This window comes from Paroedura picta, chromosome 3, assembly GCF_049243985.1.
Source record: "Paroedura picta isolate Pp20150507F chromosome 3, Ppicta_v3.0, whole genome shotgun sequence".
Lineage (NCBI taxonomy): Eukaryota > Metazoa > Chordata > Lepidosauria > Squamata > Gekkonidae > Paroedura > Paroedura picta.
The window spans coordinates 58,364,375-58,384,914 of NC_135371.1; the positions used below are offsets into that span (position 1 = coordinate 58,364,375).

At 42.8% G+C, this 20,540-nt stretch overlaps 1 protein-coding gene across 7 annotated transcripts in view; it reads left to right on the forward strand.

Annotated features, from left to right (window-relative positions):
• DNAH1 (dynein axonemal heavy chain 1) overlaps positions 1-20,540 on the forward strand; it is a 236,653-nt gene that overhangs the window by 153,482 nt on the left and 62,631 nt on the right. For all 7 annotated transcript variants that reach the window (XR_013229078.1, XM_077325858.1, XM_077325859.1 and 4 more), the window contains 9 exons: positions 2,170-2,348; positions 3,683-3,913; positions 5,964-6,160; positions 10,622-10,757; positions 12,626-12,834; positions 14,082-14,253; positions 14,570-14,761; positions 18,531-18,641; positions 20,057-20,242. Coding sequence is in view for 6 of the 7 variants with exons in the window: in XM_077325858.1 (XP_077181973.1) it covers positions 2,170-2,348; positions 3,683-3,913; positions 5,964-6,160; positions 10,622-10,757; positions 12,626-12,834; positions 14,082-14,253; positions 14,570-14,761; positions 18,531-18,641; positions 20,057-20,242 (1,613 nt within the window). In the remaining variant the exon portion in view is untranslated. The remainder of the gene's footprint in view (positions 1-2,169; positions 2,349-3,682; positions 3,914-5,963; positions 6,161-10,621; positions 10,758-12,625; positions 12,835-14,081; positions 14,254-14,569; positions 14,762-18,530; positions 18,642-20,056; positions 20,243-20,540) is intronic.

A 20,540-nucleotide genomic window follows, 5' to 3' on the forward strand; every position in this document is an offset into this window, starting at 1 on the left:
ACCAGCTGGGCCAGAAGCCCTCGCATTGATCTCTCCTCCTCAAGCACCAAAAATCCAGAGCATCGCTGCCCCAGACATAGTGTTCCATCTACACCAGGGATTCCCAACCAGGGTTCCATGGTTACGCAGCCTTTCCCAGAAGTTCAGATGGTTGCTGACATCCCTGGAGCCCACTTCCCCAGCTGCTCTACAGTCCTAGTCTCTTTCTTCACAGTAGAAATGGTAAATGATTATTGATTGATTGGCTGGTTTCCACATCTTACTTCCATGCCCACATCTCTGAAGGGAGATGTCATCACTTCCAGGGTTCCACCATGGTCAAAAGGTTGAAAAAGGCTGATCTATACCTTGTGGCTAATAGGTACTAATGGACCTCTGCTCCATATGTTTATCCAATCTCCCCTTGAAGATGTCTATGCTTGTAGCCACCACCACTTCCTGTACCAGCGAATGCCATGTGTTAATTTCTCTGGGTGAAGAAGTACTTCCTTTTATCTGTTCTAAACCTACTGTTAATTAATTTCATTAAGTGCCCATAAGTTCTTGTATTGTGAGAAAGGGTGAAAGGCACTTATTTTTCTGTATCTCATGCATAATTTTGTAAACCTCTACCATGTCACTCATCATTTGTCATTTTTCCAAGCTAAAGAGACCTAACTTCTTTAACTTTTCTTCATAGACAAAGTGTTCCATTCCCTTAATCGTTTTGGTTGTTCTTTTCTGCACTTTTTCCAATGCTATGTCTGGTGACCAGAACTGAACACACTATTCCAAACGAGGCTACGCCATCGATTTATACAGGGGCATTATAATACTGGCTGATTCGTTCTCAGTTCCCTTCCTAATAATTCCCACAATAGCATTTGCCTTTTTTTATTGCCATCAGACAAGATCTCTCTCCTGATCAATCTCCTCCAGTTCATACCCCATCAACATGCATTTATGGTTAGATTTTTTGGCTCCATTGTGCATTACTTTTCATATACCCATATTGAACCTTGTTTGGCATTTGGATGCCCTCTCACAAAGCCTCAAATCATCTCTCTGGAGCGCCTGACAGTTCTCCCTGGCTTATACCACCCTGACCAATTTAGTGGCATCTGCAAAATTAGTCACTTCAATGCTTACTCCCAACTCCAAATCATTAATGAACAAGTTAAAAAGCACCTAGTACCAAGTCCTGTGGTACCCCACTGCTTACCACCCTCCACTGTGAATACTGACCATTTATATTCACTCTCTTCTTAATTAATCCATTTTTAATCCACAAGAGGACTTGTTCTCTTATCCCATAACTACACAGTTTACCTAGGAGCCTTTGATGAGGAACTTTATCAAAAGCTGAATGATTTTTGAGTCCAGTAGCACCTTTAAGCCCAACAAAGTTTTTTCAAGGACAGCACAGTTCTTCAGATACAATGTTCTTCATAATATTCTACATTATCTATGTAATCCACTGTGAGATGGTCCTCCAATACCAGCAAGGAATAAATCTAACAAATAAATAAATAAAAGCTGCTCACCAACTGTAGAAAGGTTCCTTCTGAGAGAACATTCACCCTTTCATGGTGCCCTGTCATACTTGGAGTGGGACACACCTATCAAGTTCCCAAGATTCTTATCCTTGTTCCTACCTGACTTTCTGCTTCTCCAGATCATCCACCTTGATGTTGAGAATGCAAACTCATTCTCTGTGTTCCCTTAGTGCTCCTTGTACTAAGCACACACCCATGGCTTCTGTTGGCAGATACATACATGCTGCACTCAGTGCAATATGCCAGATAACCCCCAATCCCCTGCTGCCATTCTTCCATTGTTATTGTGTATCCCCCTTTTTATAAATTACCTATTAACTTGGATTTGTTTGTGGAAAGTCTGCTTACCGTATTAGAGACATGGGGATATTAATGTCTTGACTTCCTCACCTTGCTGCTGAATTCACAGGTCTGCTAAATTGCCTGTTTATTCCCTCATTCCAGGTGCTTTGTCACTGGAGCTGAGACATATCAGCTCTGGAGCAGGTTTGCTACTTTTACAGAACTCATTGTCCCCTATTCTGCTTAATTGTTGTATTATTTCTTGAACCAGTGTGCCCATTAAGATGCGATCTGTCTTAGATGAAAGTTTTCACTACAATTCTGATCAGCCTCTATTTGCTGTTTTCTTAAGCTGGATGCCTTGCTGTGGAGCACCTGAATGAACCACTTGTTGATGCTACCATACAAGTATATTCAACTGTTACATCACAATTGTTGCCCACTCCAGCAAAGTCTCATTATACATTTAATTTGAGGGATCTCTCCAAAGTTTTCCAGGGAATGCTTATGGCAGAACCTGCCAAAATCACGGTGAGTGTTTACCATACAACACTGCAGGTGACATTTCTCAGTGTATTCAGGTTCAAAAAGAATATAAATTGCATAGAACTCTCCAAGTAGTTATCCTTTCTTTTTGTTTGATGCATCCCATACAAGCAACATGTCTTCCATATGGATTGCAGCTGAATTCTCCATATTTCTAGGTAGCATATGTGAATAGTTTTTCCTGCCTTCAGTGGCTCTAACAATGGAATAACTTCTCTTTATACAACCACCGAGTTCTACTTCTTGTTTTTCCTTTTTTGTTTTTGGTACCTTGTTTTGGTTTTATAAGCATTATATTGAAACTAAGGGCAAAGCCTGTTGCATTAAGGAATACAACGGGCACTAGATTGGGGTGGTAGAAGAACTCTGTGAATGGCCTCTCCATCTCCCCCAGGATCCGGAAAGGCTGCAGGCTGGAGGGAATTCACTGACAGAGTCATCTCTCAAATGGCAGGGATCTGTAGCCTCCAAGCATTGGGGGGGGGGGGGATTGGAAGGAGGAGAAGGTGGTTAGGGGTGGGGGATGGAAGGCGATTAGCTGGCTGCTGGACAGACAGGCAAGCCGGTTGGAGAAGGATGCACTCAGGGGCGGGACAGCCACCCTGAGTGGGTGTTAAATGCCAAGTAAGCCATGAGACATACTCCTCCTCCAAGGCCTTACCAGAAATATATAGTAGAACAGAAAGATGAGAGGGAATTTGGAAAAGACAATGCCTACAGTATCAGGGTTAGGACAGACTTCTAGGAGGTAGAATCAGTGGCCTTGATCTAGTGATGAATGAGTGGAAAGGAATATGCACTTTATGTAAGTCTGCATGTGAAAGAAATACAGCAGGAGTTTGATACAACGTATAGTAATAATATGCATTGGGAGCAATGGAATGTTTGATGGATATATCACATGACTTTCTTTAATTTGTATTTGAAGAAATATTTTGTGTTATGCCTTGCACATGTGTAAATATACACTTGTTTTCACTTGCCACAAATACGCAGAGAGGGCTTCTTGCTCATGGACTGCTGCATACATGACAATATTCTCTGGGAGCTACCTCAGTACTTTTTCCAGAGAGATAACAAGAGATAACATTCTAATTACATCTCTTTTTTTGGGTGGAGGTACACTGTGGTTTATAGTTGTGTGTGTGTGTTTTAAACTCCTGTACAGAGTTCTAGTTTTTATTTTAAATGAGGAGGAGTTAGGGGGAAAGTTATAAAATCCCATTTTTTCTTACCTCCAGAAATGGCAGATAACCAAATTATTTAGGGTCATTTGACTACCAATAATGTTTAAGGCTACTATTGGAACTCTTTGCCAGGACAAACTGCCACTGCTGAGACTGTGGTGTCATGAGACATGTCGTGTTTTCCGTGACCGCCTGGTTAATGAGGAGGACCGAACTTGGTTTGATGACTTGATGAAGTCCATGGTGCTGGAATGGGAAACCACCTTTGATGAAGTTGTTCCTTACCAGCCTCTTCTGTATGGAGATTTCATGACACCAGGTTCTGATGTGAAGTTATATGAACCAATAGAAGACAAAGAAAAGGTATGACATGCCTTCATTTCTGTGACCTTGTTGTCCTTAATTATTCTTATTGTTTATCTTAACATGAGTTAAGATTAAAAGCAAAGGGTTTCTTGCGGTATGTTTCCAGAATATCTTTACTATGTGGGGTTAACATTCTAGGCTGACATTAGCTGCAGTTAATGTTTCCAGTGCAAAAAGGTGAAGAATAGACTAAGCTCTAGAATCATGCTGAGAATGATAGATGAACCTGGATGGAAGAAGACAAGGCAGATTCAGATGCTGCTTTCTGTGAATGCCCCCTGCTTCCTTTGGTGTTCAGGCAAGTCATAAAGAACAGTTGGGAATCTGCTATACAAGCCTCTGACTTGAGCATAACAGTTAGATATGGAAAATGCAATAAACTAAGAAAGGAAACTAGTTTTATGTTTATAGTGCTGCAGTGGATGCCATTAAAATCTTTACAGCTGACCTTTGCAAGTAATTACCCTTCCTGCATAACTCCCAACTGGTAAGATACTGTGCGTACTGAGGAAATGTTAATTAAGCAAAGGGTAGAAATATAAAGATTTTAATAAGGAAGAGTGCACTTTGCATTCACTGCCACATAGTCAAGGATAATAATGATAACAGCAGGCTGTCTCTTTCATGATCACGAAGTGAATTACAACCATTAATTAACCCAACTTTTAGGTAGGCAGATGTTTGTCATACCCATTGCTCTGATAGATAGATTGTGGTTGGAAGATTAAATAATTTAAATAATTTAACCAAGTCTATAATGTGATACTATGGCCAAACAGATATCCTGATGTAATTTATTGCACTGTTAGCACAGCTAAGATTTACACAGTGAAAGCTATGATGATTTTGTTTGTAACATTAATAGTGATGTGCACAAAAAAATGTGTTTTTTAAGGGATGACACAGAATCCAGTGACAATGTGGCAATGCAGGCAAAAGAGGTCTAATGTCAAATTAGAGAATCCCTATAGTATATACCAGCGGTCCCCAACCTTTTTCCCCTTGAGGACCGCCTCCGGGGGTGGGGGAAAGCCGGCGGCCCGGGCACCACACAGGCGCGGCAGCTCCGCGCAAACATGCTTGTGCGTTTGTGTCTCCCAGTGTACCAGCTGCCGCACCTGCCTCTTCCCACACCCAACCCTGAGCGAGAAGCTAGCCAGGCCGTGAGTGAAGCAGCTGCTTTGGCGGCTGCTTTTCTCACAGCCTGGCTAGCTTCTTTTTGCGGGGAGGGGGGGAGGCAGGCGCGGCCACCGGTGGCCTGGTAGCGAGGCCTTCATGGCCCGGTACCAGGTAGCAGACCAAGGGCTGATGACCCCCGGTATATCCTGAAGAGGGAGACCTTATTTCAAGCCCAGCACAACCAATTCAGTATACAGTAGGCCCAGTAGAACCAGCAGCACTGTGACACTGCAAGTTTAAAAGGACTGATCTCAGAGCACAGTCTCAAGAAATCCAAGCAAGGGGAGAAGGGATTTTCAAGCTCTGAGCAAGAAAATAGAAAGGGAACACAAAGGAGGAGGAGGGAATCTTTTGAAATTTACAAGACTTAGAGCAGCAGGGAAGTCCATAATAGCCCCAAGAGAAACAAAAAAGGAGAGGGAAAAAGGACCATGAGAGCCTGCAAAGTTGGCTCTCAGTCTTCCTGGAAAATCCCAAATATATCCAGTATCCCCCCCCCCCAAGTGTATCAAAATGCACCTCCCTAAACATGTATTAAAACAAGCTGTTTATGCTTTAAGTTTTTCTAAAACAAATTGATCTAGAAACAGAGGTCTGTGTACATTCTTTCCATCATTACCATTCTTTTTTACATAACAAGTTTAAGTGCAGTGGTACTGTGAATAAAACTTTGTTGGTCTTAAAGATGCCACTGGAATCCAGCTTTGTTCTTCTACCTCAGATCTCCATCACTACCTACCTGAATCATTTATTTTTTTATACAACCTCTCCTTGCCTTTGGGATTTATTGGGACTATATGGAGGGGCTTTTCCATGGATGATATCAGATTGTTATCTTTCTTCTTCTTTTCTTTCTTTCTGGCTGTAGCTTGTAAATGTTATCGAAGAGTATATGGAGGAGTATAATCAGATCAATACCACTAAGATGAAACTAGTACTCTTCATGGATGCTATGGAGCATATTTGCCGTATCACTCGTATTCTACGCCAGGCACTGGGCAATGCTCTTCTCTTGGGGGTTGGTGGCAGTGGAAGGCAATCTCTCACCAAGCTGGCATCTCACATGTAAGTTATGGACTCCACACATTTTTGAATTAGCAAACTGTGATGGGATTGTTTGGACAACCAAGGCATTTAAAACAACTTTATTCTTCATTGGCTGTTGTGGGTCTAAGGAGGATTCGAGAGTGATTCAATAGAACAAAATCCCAGAAACCATGGTTGGATAAAATATATGCCCACAACTCTGTTATTACAATCAAAAGGATCGTTGGTACAGCATGGTGACACATCCAAACATTGAGCAACTTGTTACCAGATAACACCTCTTCCCCATCCCTCCTGATGGGGGTTAAAACCATGAACCCGAGATGATGTGGGCACTGACAACTACATTGTCCCCTTGCCACCCAGTGGTGGAAGCCAGCTTGAGTGGCTCTACCCCCAAAACAGGGGAGGTTCACAAAACAGGGGAGATGAGCATGCTAGCATGCTCTTCCTACACAAAAGATCCATCCAATAGCAGAAAACAGCAGAACAATACAGGAAAATATAATGAACAACCCAGAACAAACCTGTCACACAACATGGAGGAAAGAGTGGAAAAAGCTGAAGATCCAAAGAGAGGGTGCAGCAGCTGGTGAGCACATTTTTTTAAAGCACTGTGCAATGCACCACTCCAACCCACTCCAACCATGTTGGCTTATGCAGCAGACCAATCCATGTAGCTGGCCTTGGCCCCACAGCCTTCAGGTAGCAGAAGGCTGAAAGCCATGCTTCCATTGCTTTGCTCCCCTCCCAGTCCACAGTGAATGTCTCGTGGTGAGTCAGGGCAATATTTGTGGGTCTTGGGAGGATAGGCCAATGATGTGATGGAAGAAAGCCCCAGAAACTCTGTTTGGATAAAATATATAGCATAGTCTTAGTGATTATAAAAAGAAGCACTGGCACAGTAAGGGGGTGGATCCAAACATTAACAACTCACTGCTACCTGATAACACATACACACCCCAGCTCACCTGCTGAGGGTAAAACTATGGAGTGACAAGACCCAAGATCCTTATGGGTGCTGGCCTCTATGTTGTTCCCTTGTCACCTAGTGGTAAAAGGAAGCTGGTAGCCCCTGAGCTAGGCATGTGACTTGAGTGGCTCCACCCCCAACACCCTGCAAGGGTGTCCCCAAAATGGGGAAGGCAAGCACACTGGCATGTCCTTTCCCCACAAAAAGGATCCATTCCCAATGCCAGAAATCACCACAGATCGAGGTGACGTCATAACTCATTCCCACCAATGCTCCTATGCCTGTAGCCAACTCAGCAGCTGTGCAGAATTTACGTGCAGTGGGAAGGGTGGAATCCCCCACCCCCTGAGCCTACTGGTAGCCATGTATCAGATTATTTCATTGCAACAAGCTTATGCCTGTGTTCATAAAATCTAATATGCATATTATTATCATGCATATCAACCTTCATCTATCATCAGTCCTGGCTCTGGCCTGGTGGAACACTCTTCCTGGAGAGATCAGGGACCTTCGGTAGTTCTGAAGGGCCTGTAAAACAGAAATATTCCATCAGGCCTATAGTTGAAGCCAGGAATTTAACATTGAGGAATGCTGGGTTCTCAGCTGAAAAATCACACAATTACAGAGTACTGGTTTGCCATCATAAACTAATCACCTCCATTGACATTCTAAGAGATGGTTGTAAAATAATTTGGAGTCGACTGTAAAAATAAATAATGTTGTTGTTGTTGTTATTATACTCTGCATATATGCCCTATTATGTGCAATGCATGGCTATGAGACAACCCCAGAGAGAGAACCAGTGGGCAGGAGAAGGCAGACAGATGCAGCCCTGTTCCTCCTACACACACAGGGTATTACACATCATTTGTGAATGAGCTCCTTGCTTCCTTCTGCTTAAATATGAGATTATCATGTTTAATTCATACCTGTCTTTCCTACTTTATTTGAAACATGGTACGCTCTGGAAAGCTGGATTATATTTAGACTAGTAAATAAGCCCGCTGCAGTCTTAATGCAGCAGGCGCTAGCAGGGCTTCGGAGTCAGCGGTGCCGACTGGTCGGGCGCAGCCGTGGTTCGGGGCGTGAGCGGGGCCCAGGAGTTGGCAGGGCAGGGGCGGGGGTGGGGCTGTGCGGCGCGGGCCGGCTTGGCCGGGTCGCGGGAGTCGGCGGTGGCAATGTGGGTGTGGGACAGCGCAGCACGGCGCGGGGTGGTTCGTCGATGCCCTGCGGTCTCCTTGGCGGCTACCTGGGGTCGTGTCGAGTCTCTGAGTGTGGCAGCGGCGCAGCGAGGCCGCGGCCGCACTGTGAAGTGGCGACCAGGCCTGGTGGAGGTGAGGGTAGTTATGGCGGCGGGTGGGCGGCTGCGGGTGAGGACGAAGGGGGGCTCACAATTGTTACCAGATAACACCCCTTCAACTCGCAATTGGTCCTTGCCACCGGACTGACAATCGGAGGGCCCAATTGTCATTCCAGAGGAAGGGGCCTATGGGCACCCTTCCTCATCATGGACAGGGCCCACCTTTGGTGCCCTTAACGAAATATTTAATCCACTCCACTAGGAGCGGTTAAAGATGAAGGTGGTGAAAGTTGGGGGGAAATTAATAATTTGAGATTTGCAACCACATGATGAGCAAAAAATACTGAGGACTCAAAATGAGTACTTGTAGGGACGAAAGGACACACGGCACAGGTATCTGGAGGAAAAGGAATCTTCTGCCTGTCTCTCTCCTGGGGCTTCTCCGGACCCCAGGCTTTATTCAGTACATTTTGTTTACACACTAGCCTTCATTCCACACTCTTGTCACAGCCAGACTCTCACCTCTGTGTTTGCCCGGAAAAGTACACACTGACCAGAGCTATTGCCATATCTTAATCCATGCAGACGCCAGGGTTTCGTTCACATATGCAAGGCTAGCAGTCAGTATCGGGGTGCACTCTGTTAATCCATTCAGCTCCCATCAGTACTGTTGAAAATTAAAGGAGAAACTGCCAAAACAAGATTACAGTTGAACATCAAGAAGATAAAAGTAACAGTTGCTGGGGAATTATACAAGTTTATGGTTGACAGTGAAGAAACTGAAATTATTAAAGAGTTCTTATTCTTTGGCTCAGTCATTAACCAAGACAGAGACTGCAACCAAGAACTCGAAAGAAGATTGTGACTTGGAAAGGCAGCCATAAAGGAATGAGGAAAGATCCTTAAGTGTAAGGGAGCATTGCCGAAGACCAAGATATGCCCCCCCCCCGAGCACTAAAATCGAATGATCAGAATTTGTTCAGGGTCCCTGGCCCTAAAGAAGTGAAACTGGCCTTTTCAGCCTCGGCCCCAGCATGGTGAATGCTCTACCTAATGAAATTGGAGCCCTCCAGGACTTTAAACAATTCCAAAGGACCTGTAAGATGGAACTGTTCTGCCAGGCCTATGGTTGAGGCCAGAAAAATTAACATCAACTGACCTCCCTAACTAAAAACTTAATTGAGAACCATTTATATAAAAAAATAGGCACTAACACTGACCAAGCCCCCCCCCCCCAGTAAGATTTGAATTGCAGCAAAGCTTTTAATTTCATTTCATTTAAAAACCTAAATCAGGTTTCTCTGATTATGGTTTAATGCTTATTAATTTATTGGAATTGAATATTTTCAACTTCTGATGTTACCTACCCAGAACCGTTTAGGGAAGGGTGGGCTATAAGAATATACAATTATTATTATTATTATTATTATTACTACTACTACTACTACTACTACTACTACTACTACTACTACTACTACTACTATTATTAGATGTGAACATTGGGCAATGAAGAAAGCTGATAGGAAGAAAATTCCTTCGTGTAAAGTATGATGTTGGAGTGGAGCTTTGTGGATAGCATGGACTGCCAAAAAGACAAATGTGTGTTCTAAATCAAATTGAGCCTGAATTCTCCCTAGAACCTAAAATGACTCATCTCTAGGCTCTTATTTCGGTTACATCATGAAAAGACAAGACTTACTAGAAAAGACAAGAATGCTAGAAAAATTGGAAGGCAGCAGGAAAAGTGGAAGACCCAACATAGGATGGGTAGACTCAATAAAGGAAGCCATTCCCTTTGGTTTGCAAGACTTGAGCCAAGCTGTTAATGATAGAACATTCTGGAAGTTATTAATTCACAGAGTTGCCATATGTTAGAAACTTTCCCCTGTTTTATTGTTAATATATATATTTATTAAAGATTTAATGAACATACAAATCTTTGGCTATGATCCAATGATGTATACACAGAGGAGAAACATGCATACCTGGAACATGTTCAAATATATTCTTTTGATGACTTCACCACCACAGTTTTTACTACCAGAAACAAAAGCCATTGCTTAATTTTAAAACAAGTATTAGTAGCCAGAACGACATTGTCCAAGGCACAGAACAAAACTCATTGCTGTGTGTCTGTTCCTTTCTGCATATATAGTGCATCTTTAAATTGCAGATCAAGCCCTGATTCTGACCTTGTCCTTTTTAGTGCTGATTACGAATGTTTCCAGATTGAACTTTCTAAGAACTATGGCATTCCTGAGTGGCGAGAAGATATCAAAAAGATCATGTTGAAGGCTGGCCTGCACAGTTTGTCCATTACATTTCTGTTCACAGATACACAGGTAATCAAAGGTCACATTTTCTTCATGTGCTGCTTAGCTAATTCTTTGAATTAATGTTAGTCAGATTTGTCTTGACATGGTCACTGCTGTTGTTGAAAAATGTGAAAGAAATTTCTTCCTCAGTAAAATCTGTTATTTGAGTGACATTTCTAATTGTCAAGATTATTTCACTGATTGACCAGAGTTTGCAAACCTCAATTCTAGGAGGCTTGTAAATTTTAATATTTGAGCACTTGCTGAGAAGCAGGAATGTCAAGGCACCTTTGCATATAGAGCCTATCCAGATGAGCAGGGATATCCTCTGCTGGCTTTTAGGAGATGAAGAAGAACAGCTGATTTTTATAGGCCGGTTTTCACTACTCAAAGGAGTCCCAAAGTGACTTACAAATGCCTTTCCCTCTCCACACAACAGACACCCTGTGAGGTAGGTGAGGCTAAGAGAATTGCTGTGCAAGAACAGGTCTAGGAGAACTGTGAGAAGTCCAAGGTCACCCACTGGCTGCATGTGTGAGAGGACTAGGGAATCAAACCTAGATCACCAGATTAGAGTCCATGTTGGCTTTTAGCTTTTGTGTGTTGACTCCACAAGGCTCAGTCCTAGCTCAGCATTCTTTATGTAATGGTTTAGTGGGGAGGCTGGTAGTCTTGTTGCAACAAGATAACTCATACTGGGGTGCAGTTGTATGCACATATGTCAAGGAAATAAATTTATGATTATTAATGTGGGTGTATCATAGCCTTCTAAGGCACTCTGAACAATGTTTTAGCAGCCACCTAACAACCCAGGGTTAGCTGAGACTTGTTGACTCGTGCATGGTCACCCAGTGAACTTCATAGCTGAATAGGGACTTGAATCTATGCTTCCTGCCTCTGGATTCAGTATCCTAGACCAGCCTTTCTTAACTTTTTAACTGTTGAGAACCCCCTGAAACATTCTTGAGGCTTCAATAAACTCCAGAAACAGTGCAATTGTGCAGAATATGGTTGGGAAGCATAACTGTGTAGATGCCCGCTGGGGGCCCCTTCCTTTTCCACCCTCTCCAAGTCCATTTAGAGCAGGGGGGCAGGTCGGCATGACCATACATATGGTCATATCATCCAATAAATGTTTAACAAATTATATAGCCAAAGAACAAATTATATAGCCAAAGAATGGCACAATTACTGGAGAGGGCAATAAAAAAGTCATTGGCAACCAATACCTAATAGATATGCTAAAAGAGTACAGGGACATTTATAGTATATCTGGGTTAGGGAAATGTATTATAAAGAGCAAATGTGCATTTATTGCCCTAAAAATGGAATACCAGAAAAGACATCTTGACTGGATTTCAAACATCAATGTAATCTTTGCAGCAACAAAGTAGGGCTTTTATACTGTGAGCTCTCCTAGGCAAATGTCATTCCAGTTACTACAGTAGAATTGATCATTGTTTACATACCATTTCTCTCTTTGTTTTTATCCCCTGTTGAATATCTATCTTAGTTAAGGATATTGAGAGTGTGTGTGTGTGTCAGATGAAGTCAACAGCCTGCAACCCTACAGGAAAGGGAATAAACCTTTCAGATATTTTTTCAACCACAGTCTCTCACTAAAGACTATTACCGCTAAGGGGTATAAAAGGTCCAATTTCCCTGTTCTCTAGTGTTTCGTTTTTCCTCTTGAATTAATACTTGGCCATCTTTAGCCGTTCGTATTGAGGAAGGGATTTCTTGTTTTTATCTACAAATCATGTTTTTCCTGGCTGTAGGAGACTGTTTCACCATCCCCTGTTTGAGTTTCAACCATTAAGTTGACAATCTATTGATGAAATAGCCACAGCAGTCTTTTTATTAATTGAACCATTTTTTTAAACATTTCTGTTTAGATTAAAAATGAGTCCTTTCTTGAAGATATCAACAACCTGTTGAATTCAGGGGACATTCCCAACCTGTATGCCCCGGATGAACAGGACCAGATTATGACAACTATGAAGCCCATTGTTCAGGACCAGGGGCTTCAGCCTACTAAGGCCAACCTGATGGCTGCATACACAGGGAGGGTGCGCAGCAATATCCACACAGTCCTATGCATGAGGTATGAGCTAGCATGCCAAATCAAGCGTGGTAGGGAACCTACCAAGCTAGAAAGAACTCTCTTTTCTGCCATGGATGATCTCATGATGCAGATATTTGTTCTGAGATTACCTAGAATCAGTACAAGACCTCCGTGCCACTCATTCAAATTTTCCCAGAGCACCTTACCACATGGGGCATTGCTGCCTCCGTTATTCATATAAAGCAAAGGCTCTTAGTTAATTAGTTATACTCCTGGGATTATAAGAGGAATAGGAAACTGCAAATTCTAGGCAGCAGATTGTTTCTGTCTTGAAAAACATAGTGATGAAAAGTCTGTACATTTTAAATTTTCAGCCCACCTTCTGAAGCTGTTGTTTCCTTCAGCTAGCTAAATAGGGTTTGCATTGGTCAGGACTGGGATGGGAGACCACCAAGGGAGTCCAGAGGGTCGCTATTACCCAGAGGCAGGCAATGGCAAGCCACCTATCCCCCACTAAGAAAATGCAGGTGCAACAGGAAGGGTCAGACTGCTGCCCACTCCTACCCCAAAACTCCGTACTACCTGCACCAGCCCTCTATTGCCCCAAATTCCTCACTGTTCCTTAGATCCTTTCAGTGCTGCTGGGTGGGTGGATGGAACCGCCCATTTTGGATAGATAGTATTCTGTTATGTTGCTGGAAAATGAAGTTTTCAGTATAGATCTGCATCTTGACAAGCTTTCTATAAGTTTGTTATGGCTATGTTCATTGCAGAAAGAAATGTGAGGGAATATACTTCTGTTGCTCTGGTCGACTGGCATATATGACACAGGGTTCAAATATAGCCCCCCTCCCAATTTAGGTGCTTTTCAAAGACTTTAGCTGGACCTCCAAATGTCATTTTTAAAAAATTTGTATAAAGTACATTTCTAGGCATACTGTTTTCTGACATAATCGCATAAATATAAGAAAAAACATTTTTGAAAGAATTAGAACAGCAAAGAAAATAATTCTTTCCACATATATTCTTTTTCAAATTCTCATCATTTCTATGCTTACTATGTGGTTTTTAATGAGTGGATTTTGAAATTCATCCCTTGGATGAGCTAATTGTCCCCATCTCCAGTGGCATGATACATAGTTATGGAGCAGATTTTAAGTTGGTCTTCTATATGTTTTCATTATAACCTCAGCTGCTAATGAAATGGCCCTGAGTTATTCAGGCTGGTTGAGTCAAATGTTGCTCCTGTGGCATTCTCTGTTCTTCACCACATCTGATTTTCCTAGTCCTATTGGAGAAGTGTTCCGTGCACGACTCAGACAATTCCCATCTCTGGTTAACTGCTGTACTATTGACTGGTTTAATGAATGGCCTGCAGAAGCCCTGGAGTCTGTGGCCTCTTCCTTCTTTCAAGATATTCCAGACCCTGAAGCCACCCCTGAAGTTATAGAAGGAATGGTAGGTGACTGTCTTATAACAAGCATGAGTATATGTACCAACATGTTGCAAATATCCATCATTTGGATTAGAGTTTGGATTAGAGAATCCATCATTTGGATTGAGTTTAGAATTCATTACAATCAGAATTTGATTCATGCTGTTAGATTTGAAATGTCTGTGCTCTGATTCTTATCCCACTGGAAAACCGTTCAGTTCGGAACCATATGAATATTTTAATGCCTGCCCATTCCATGTGAAGTATTTTTTGCGATCAAGCTCTACCACTATCTGCAATGTTAAGAAACTGTCAGCTTCTGCTTTCTGCTCCTAACAGATTCAGATGTGTGTTGAAATTCATCAGAGTGTAGCACAGAAATGCAAACTGTATCTGGCAGAACTAGGAAGACATAATTATGTCACTCCAAAGAGCTACCTGGAGCTGCTCAGCATCTTTACTACCTTGATAGGGAAAAAGAAACAAGAGCTCAAAGTTGCCAAGACCAGAATGAAGAGTGGCTTAGACAAAGTGAGTTTCTTCAACGTTTAAGGTTTCTATAGGCAGTGTTGAACAATATATTCTTTATAACAGTAGACACCCACATTGATCCCTTTTTCTAAGAGAACTCCAGCCACAGAAGGTAGCTATAAACTGAGACATGACTCAGGAGGTATACACTACGTGAGAAGTATCTGTTATGGTTGAACACAATAGTTGTTGCTTTCTGTGGTTCCCAATACCCCCCCCCCATACATTTGGGCTGGAAAGATTCAACTGTTGCAAAATCACTGAAATTGTTTGTAAAAACTGCTGTCTGAAAGCATCCTAAGCTCATGACTAACAATGTATTACAAAAGAGAAGATATTCTATGTAAATCTTGCTACTGTAGTTATCAGGTTCTTGTTCCCTTTTGGGAAGCTTCTCAGACTTTATTTCCACATAACATTCATGCTGGTTTCTCTGTAATATTCTTACATTTATGATAGTCCCAATGGCTAGAACCTGGGCTTTAAACCTGTTAATGATATTCCAGTTGATTAACTCTCTTGTTTTTAAGTACCAGTTTAAAGTAAACATGACCATGACTCCACAAATATGCTATTTTGTGGATATTTCATAAAGTTAATCTGTGGTAACTAAATCAAATGGTCAGTTCCTTTTAAATAGGAAGCCCCTTCTCTGTCAATAGCTGAAGTAAATTGGACTATTTACTGCATCACACTACCTTCATGTAAATGTGAGGTTACTGATTATAATTATTCTACTTACTCTGTCCAGGCAAGTATTGTCAGCAATCATATCCATTGTTTCCCTTATACAGTCAGGTATATGTCTAAGGCAAAGACTGGTATTGCCTTTCCATCTACTGTATTCAGTGGCTCATGAGCTTTCCCTGTTCTCTGTATGAAAATAACATTTCACTGTACCTATATGAAGCAAGGTTAGAATCATAGAGCGGGAAAGGGCCACCCAGGCCATCTAGTCCAAACCTTTTCTCAATGCAGGTCAGCCTAAAGCATCCAATATAAGTATCTGTCCAGCCGCTGCTTAAAGACTGCCAATGAATGGGAGCTCACCATCTCTTTAGGCAGCCTATTCCATTGCTGAACGACACCCAGAGCTGTACAGAATGGGCGGTATAAAAAACCAAATAAATTTATAAAAATAAATAAAATACGGTGGAGAAAAATATCCTGATGTCTAGCCAATACTGTTCTACATGTAGCTTGAAGCCATTACTGAAGCCATCTGCTGCCAACAGGAACTGCTCCCTGCTCTCCTCTAAGGCAGTTGTCCGCAACCTTTTTCGGGTTGCGGACCGGTGGGGGGGAGGGTGATCCGGGAGCCGTGCATGCACAGCAGGTCCGCACATGCGCGTTTGCGCTCCTGATGGGGCCACAAACGCACATGCATGGCAGGTCCTCACATGCACAAAACTGCCGTGCATGTGCATTTGAGGCCCCACTGGGTGCAAACGTGCATGCGCGTTTGCACCACTGGCCGCGCTTTCCTCTCCCCCCCTCCTGCAGAAAGAAGCTTGCCGGGCCTCAAGCTAATCGACTGCTTTGGCAGCCAATTTGCTCACGGCCTGGGAAGTTTCTCACTGCGGGGGGAGGCGGGGAGAGGGAGCCGCGGCCCGGCACCGGCCCGGCACCTGGTGGTTGGGGACCACTGCTCTAAGGGACAACCTTTTAAATGTCCCCTCTCAACCTCCTCTTCTGCAGGCTGAACATTCCCAAGTCCCTCAGCCATTCCTCATAGAGCTTGGTCCCCAGGCCCTGGATCATCCTCGTTGCCTTACTCTGTACTCTCTCAATTTTATCCACATTCTTTCTGAAATGAGGCCTTCAGAACTGCGCACAGTACTCCAGGTGCAGTATGACCGAAGCAGGACTCTGACAACCTGTGATTTTGATGTGATGCTTCTGTGGATACAGCCCAAGACTGCATTCACCTTCTTTACTGCCACAGTACATTGTCTGCTCATATTTAGCTCATAGTCCACATGTACCCCAGAATCTCGTTCACACACACTGTTCCCAGAGGGATATCTCCCATCCAGTATTTATGCTTTTCATTTTTGTGACCCAGATGTAGAAGTCTGCACTTAATCTTACTGAATTGCACCTTGTTCTCATTTGTCCACTTTTCCAGCATGTTCAGATTTTGTTAAACTCTATGTCTATCTTCTGGGATGTTCACTACTCCCAGTTTGGTGTCATCTGCAAATTTAATGAGTCCCTCCACCCCTTCACCCAGATCATTTATAAAAATGTTGAAAACTACCAGACCCAGTACCAAGCCCTGTGGCACCCCACTGCTTACCTCCCTCCAGTCTGATGAAATACCTTTGACAACCACTCCTTGGGTACGGTTTTCTAACCAGTTCCCTATCCACCTAACCATCCAAAAATCCAGTCTGTAGTCTTCCAGTTTGCCAATTAGAACATCATGGGGAACCTTGTCAAAAGCCTTGCTGAAATCCAGGTAAACAATATCAACTGAGTTTCCACAATCTAGAAAGTCAAAGAAGGAAATCAGGTTGGTCTGACAGACAAATTCATGCTGACTGCCTAGAGTAACAAATTATCATTGAGATGTTTGCAGATCACCCCCTTTGAAATCTGCTCTGTTATCTTCCCTGCAAGTGGGATCAGACTCACTGGCCAGACTCACTCATTTCTCCTGTTTTTTGAAGACTGGGGTAACATTCACTCTCCTCCAGTTTTCTGGCACATCTCCAATTCTCCAAGAGGTCCTAAAGATGATAGATAAAGGTTCTGCAAGCTCTCCAAAAAGTTCTTTAAGCACTGTCAAGTGCACACCATCTGGTCAGAGGGTTTTGAACTCATCCAGTGCAGCCAGGTGCCTCTCAATAACCTTTTTGTTCCTGTCAACCCACCATCCAACATTCTTGTCCATGGGATGACTCTCATTTATATCTCTGAGTTTGTTAAAGTCTACCCTACAAAAGTCTAACATATAAGTCTGACTACTAACTTTTTTTTAGGAATTTTAGGAGGTCATGGTCACACACCCCACCCCTAGTGTCCCCACCTTCTTCACTCCATCCACCAGATCTTACCTGTTGGTCAGTATTAAGTATGGCCGAGACTCTCATAGGTTCTTCAACCATCTGATAAATGAAATTGGTGGCCAGGCAGGTCAGAAAGTTGTTCGACTCCAGATGCTTAGTAGAGCTTGTTTCCCAGCACACATCACAGAAATAGAAATCACTCATAATTACAAGGTCTTGATGTCTGGATATTCTGTCAAGCTGCTCAAGGACGGCAACATCGACATGCTGAGAAATACATTATTACCCTGCATATATTTTTTTAAAAACTTAAAAGAATGTTCAGGCATTCAGTGATTCTCTCTAGGAGAGATGCTGCAGATAATAAATGCCTTGCACAATGTTCATGCATGAAATAGTGCATGGTGATATCAAAGAAAAACAGCAGATATTTGTCTACAGAAAAAAATACTTTCAAGTGTGGCGAATACACTCTTGTCCATGTTATGTACCTACATATCAGTAATTTTGCTGGGAGCATTAAGCATTATCTTTGTATTCCCCCCTCTTAAAAATTCTTAGCCCTGCCTAAATTGTCCCTGAATTTCTTTTCTAATTCTGGGTCCTACCTGATAGTATTTACTAAGCAAATAGGCACACAGCCCGTTTTAGCTAAGTGGTTTCAGTGAACAACTGTTTCACCGGTTGTAGCAAGAGTTCATTTTGCTCTTTACTCCAGATGGTCATAAGATAAATCTTGTCTCTTTTTTCCCTTCTAGCTTTTGAGAACAGCAGAAGATGTAGCAAAAATGCAGGAAGAGCTAGAATTAGCCCGCCCTCTGCTGGCAGAGGCTGCCAAGGACACCCTAGTGACCATGGAGCAGATAGAGGTATGTCTTCAGAAATTGCTGCAGAAAGCAGTGAAGGAACAGAACCAGATAATTAGAGTTAATGCCTCTGTTTCATTTGGTTAACCTTAGATTGCATCTGTGTGGCAGTTATTTCCACCTATGATGAAGAGAGACTGGGACAACCAATTTTGAATGGCATAGAAAGACGAAAAGTCACTCATTGTCACTTGGATTTTTTCAGGATGGGCTTTCTTCCACCCAGACAGTCTTTCATATTAGACTAGGACTAGGGAGAGCCAGGTTCAAATCTTCTCTCTGGCCTAATGCTCATTGGATGACCTTGGGACAATCACGCATCCTGTGAGCCCTATTTACCTCACATGATTATTACAAAGAGGGAATGGAAGGGAGAATTGCATACAGCACCTTGAGTTCCTTTAGGTAAGAATGGGAAGAAAATGCAAAAGATAGACAAACTGTAATGTACAGTTCTGAACAAAAGTGAACATAGTCCTCTTTTCACTGAATATGCTCCTGGTTGCCTATCAGTAGCATATTGTGACAGTGTTCTCACTCTGCCACAGTATACCTGCTACCTTAAAAAAAAAAGCTGGCCAAATAGTGTGTGTGGTGGGGAATACCAGAGGTGAGAAAACTCAGAGGAAGGGGGCTGCTGAGCCTGCTCTGAGTAAAAAATCCAGAGGGGAAACCCTGCTGTAATTGGGGTGAGGGAGCATGGAACAAAACCTCCACCCAGTTGTGAGGAAGAAAAGTTTGGATTCAAGTTAGGTGACCACTTTGAGCTTTTATTAACACCTCTTCCTCCTGTCAAGGAAGAAGCATGCAGAGTCAAGGAGACTGGTGTTCATAGGTTGTTTAAATATCCGCTTGTATCTTGTTGAGTCAGAATTTAATTCTGTTCATGCTCACACACCCTGGGCTCAGCTATCAACATACTCTAATGAACTAACCTGTTCGGAGAATGATGCATGAAACAAGAATGGCATCTTGCCACTTCAAACACTGAGCTGGAGCCAAAGGATGGATTTGTTTTACTGCCCCCCCCCCCTTCATGCTGCTACAAAGAGGCAAATTTCTGCAGGAGAAACCAACACCTGTGTAACTGTTCTGTGCAATGTTCTTGATGTATGCTTGGAAATCTTCTGCCTGTCACAGCTTTTTGTTAGGTGTGCTTTCAACAAGCAGACTTATATGTGTGCCTGGGCATAAAACTTCCCACTACAGCAGTTTAAGGTGGGGAAGCTATGCGCAAGGCTAGAAGACTGATGTGCAAAATAGAGAGCCTGGGAGTAAGGAAAGTTTAATCAGAATTAATTTAGGAATCAGTAGGTATAGATTCTGCCATGGAATCCAAGGCAGGCTTTGGCAATGTAGAAAAGGGGGCTTCTGTCTGTGCTCTCTCATGTTTATGACCCTTCTTTGTGGGGCTGCAGGTGGACACAGCTGTGGCAGAGGAGACACGAAATGCTGTGCAGGCGGAGGAAATGAAAGCTAAAGTGAAAGCTCAGACGGCTCAGGCAATTGCAGATGATGCCCAGAAGGACCTGGCAGAAGCCCTCCCTGCTCTGGACGCTGCCCTGGCCAGCTTACGGAATCTCAACAAAAATGATGTTACTGAGGTAATGAAATAAGAGGAATTCTGCAGTTTGCAACAGAGGCATCTGGGTCTGCTGTGAGACCTGGCAGGCATCAGTAAGACAAGACAAATGTTCCAGTTTCTTTTAGAAGGTGCTTGGGGGATTGTAACTGCCTTAACAACCTTATAGCAAATGACTTTATAGCAATGCTTCCCCATGACACCATTTCACTTAGAAGGGGGCTTAAAAGCAGGCTTAACATTGTGGAATGAGACACAGACTTGTTCTCTGTTTACTGCGCACAGGACTGAAACCTGGACTATTATTTTATCAAAATAGT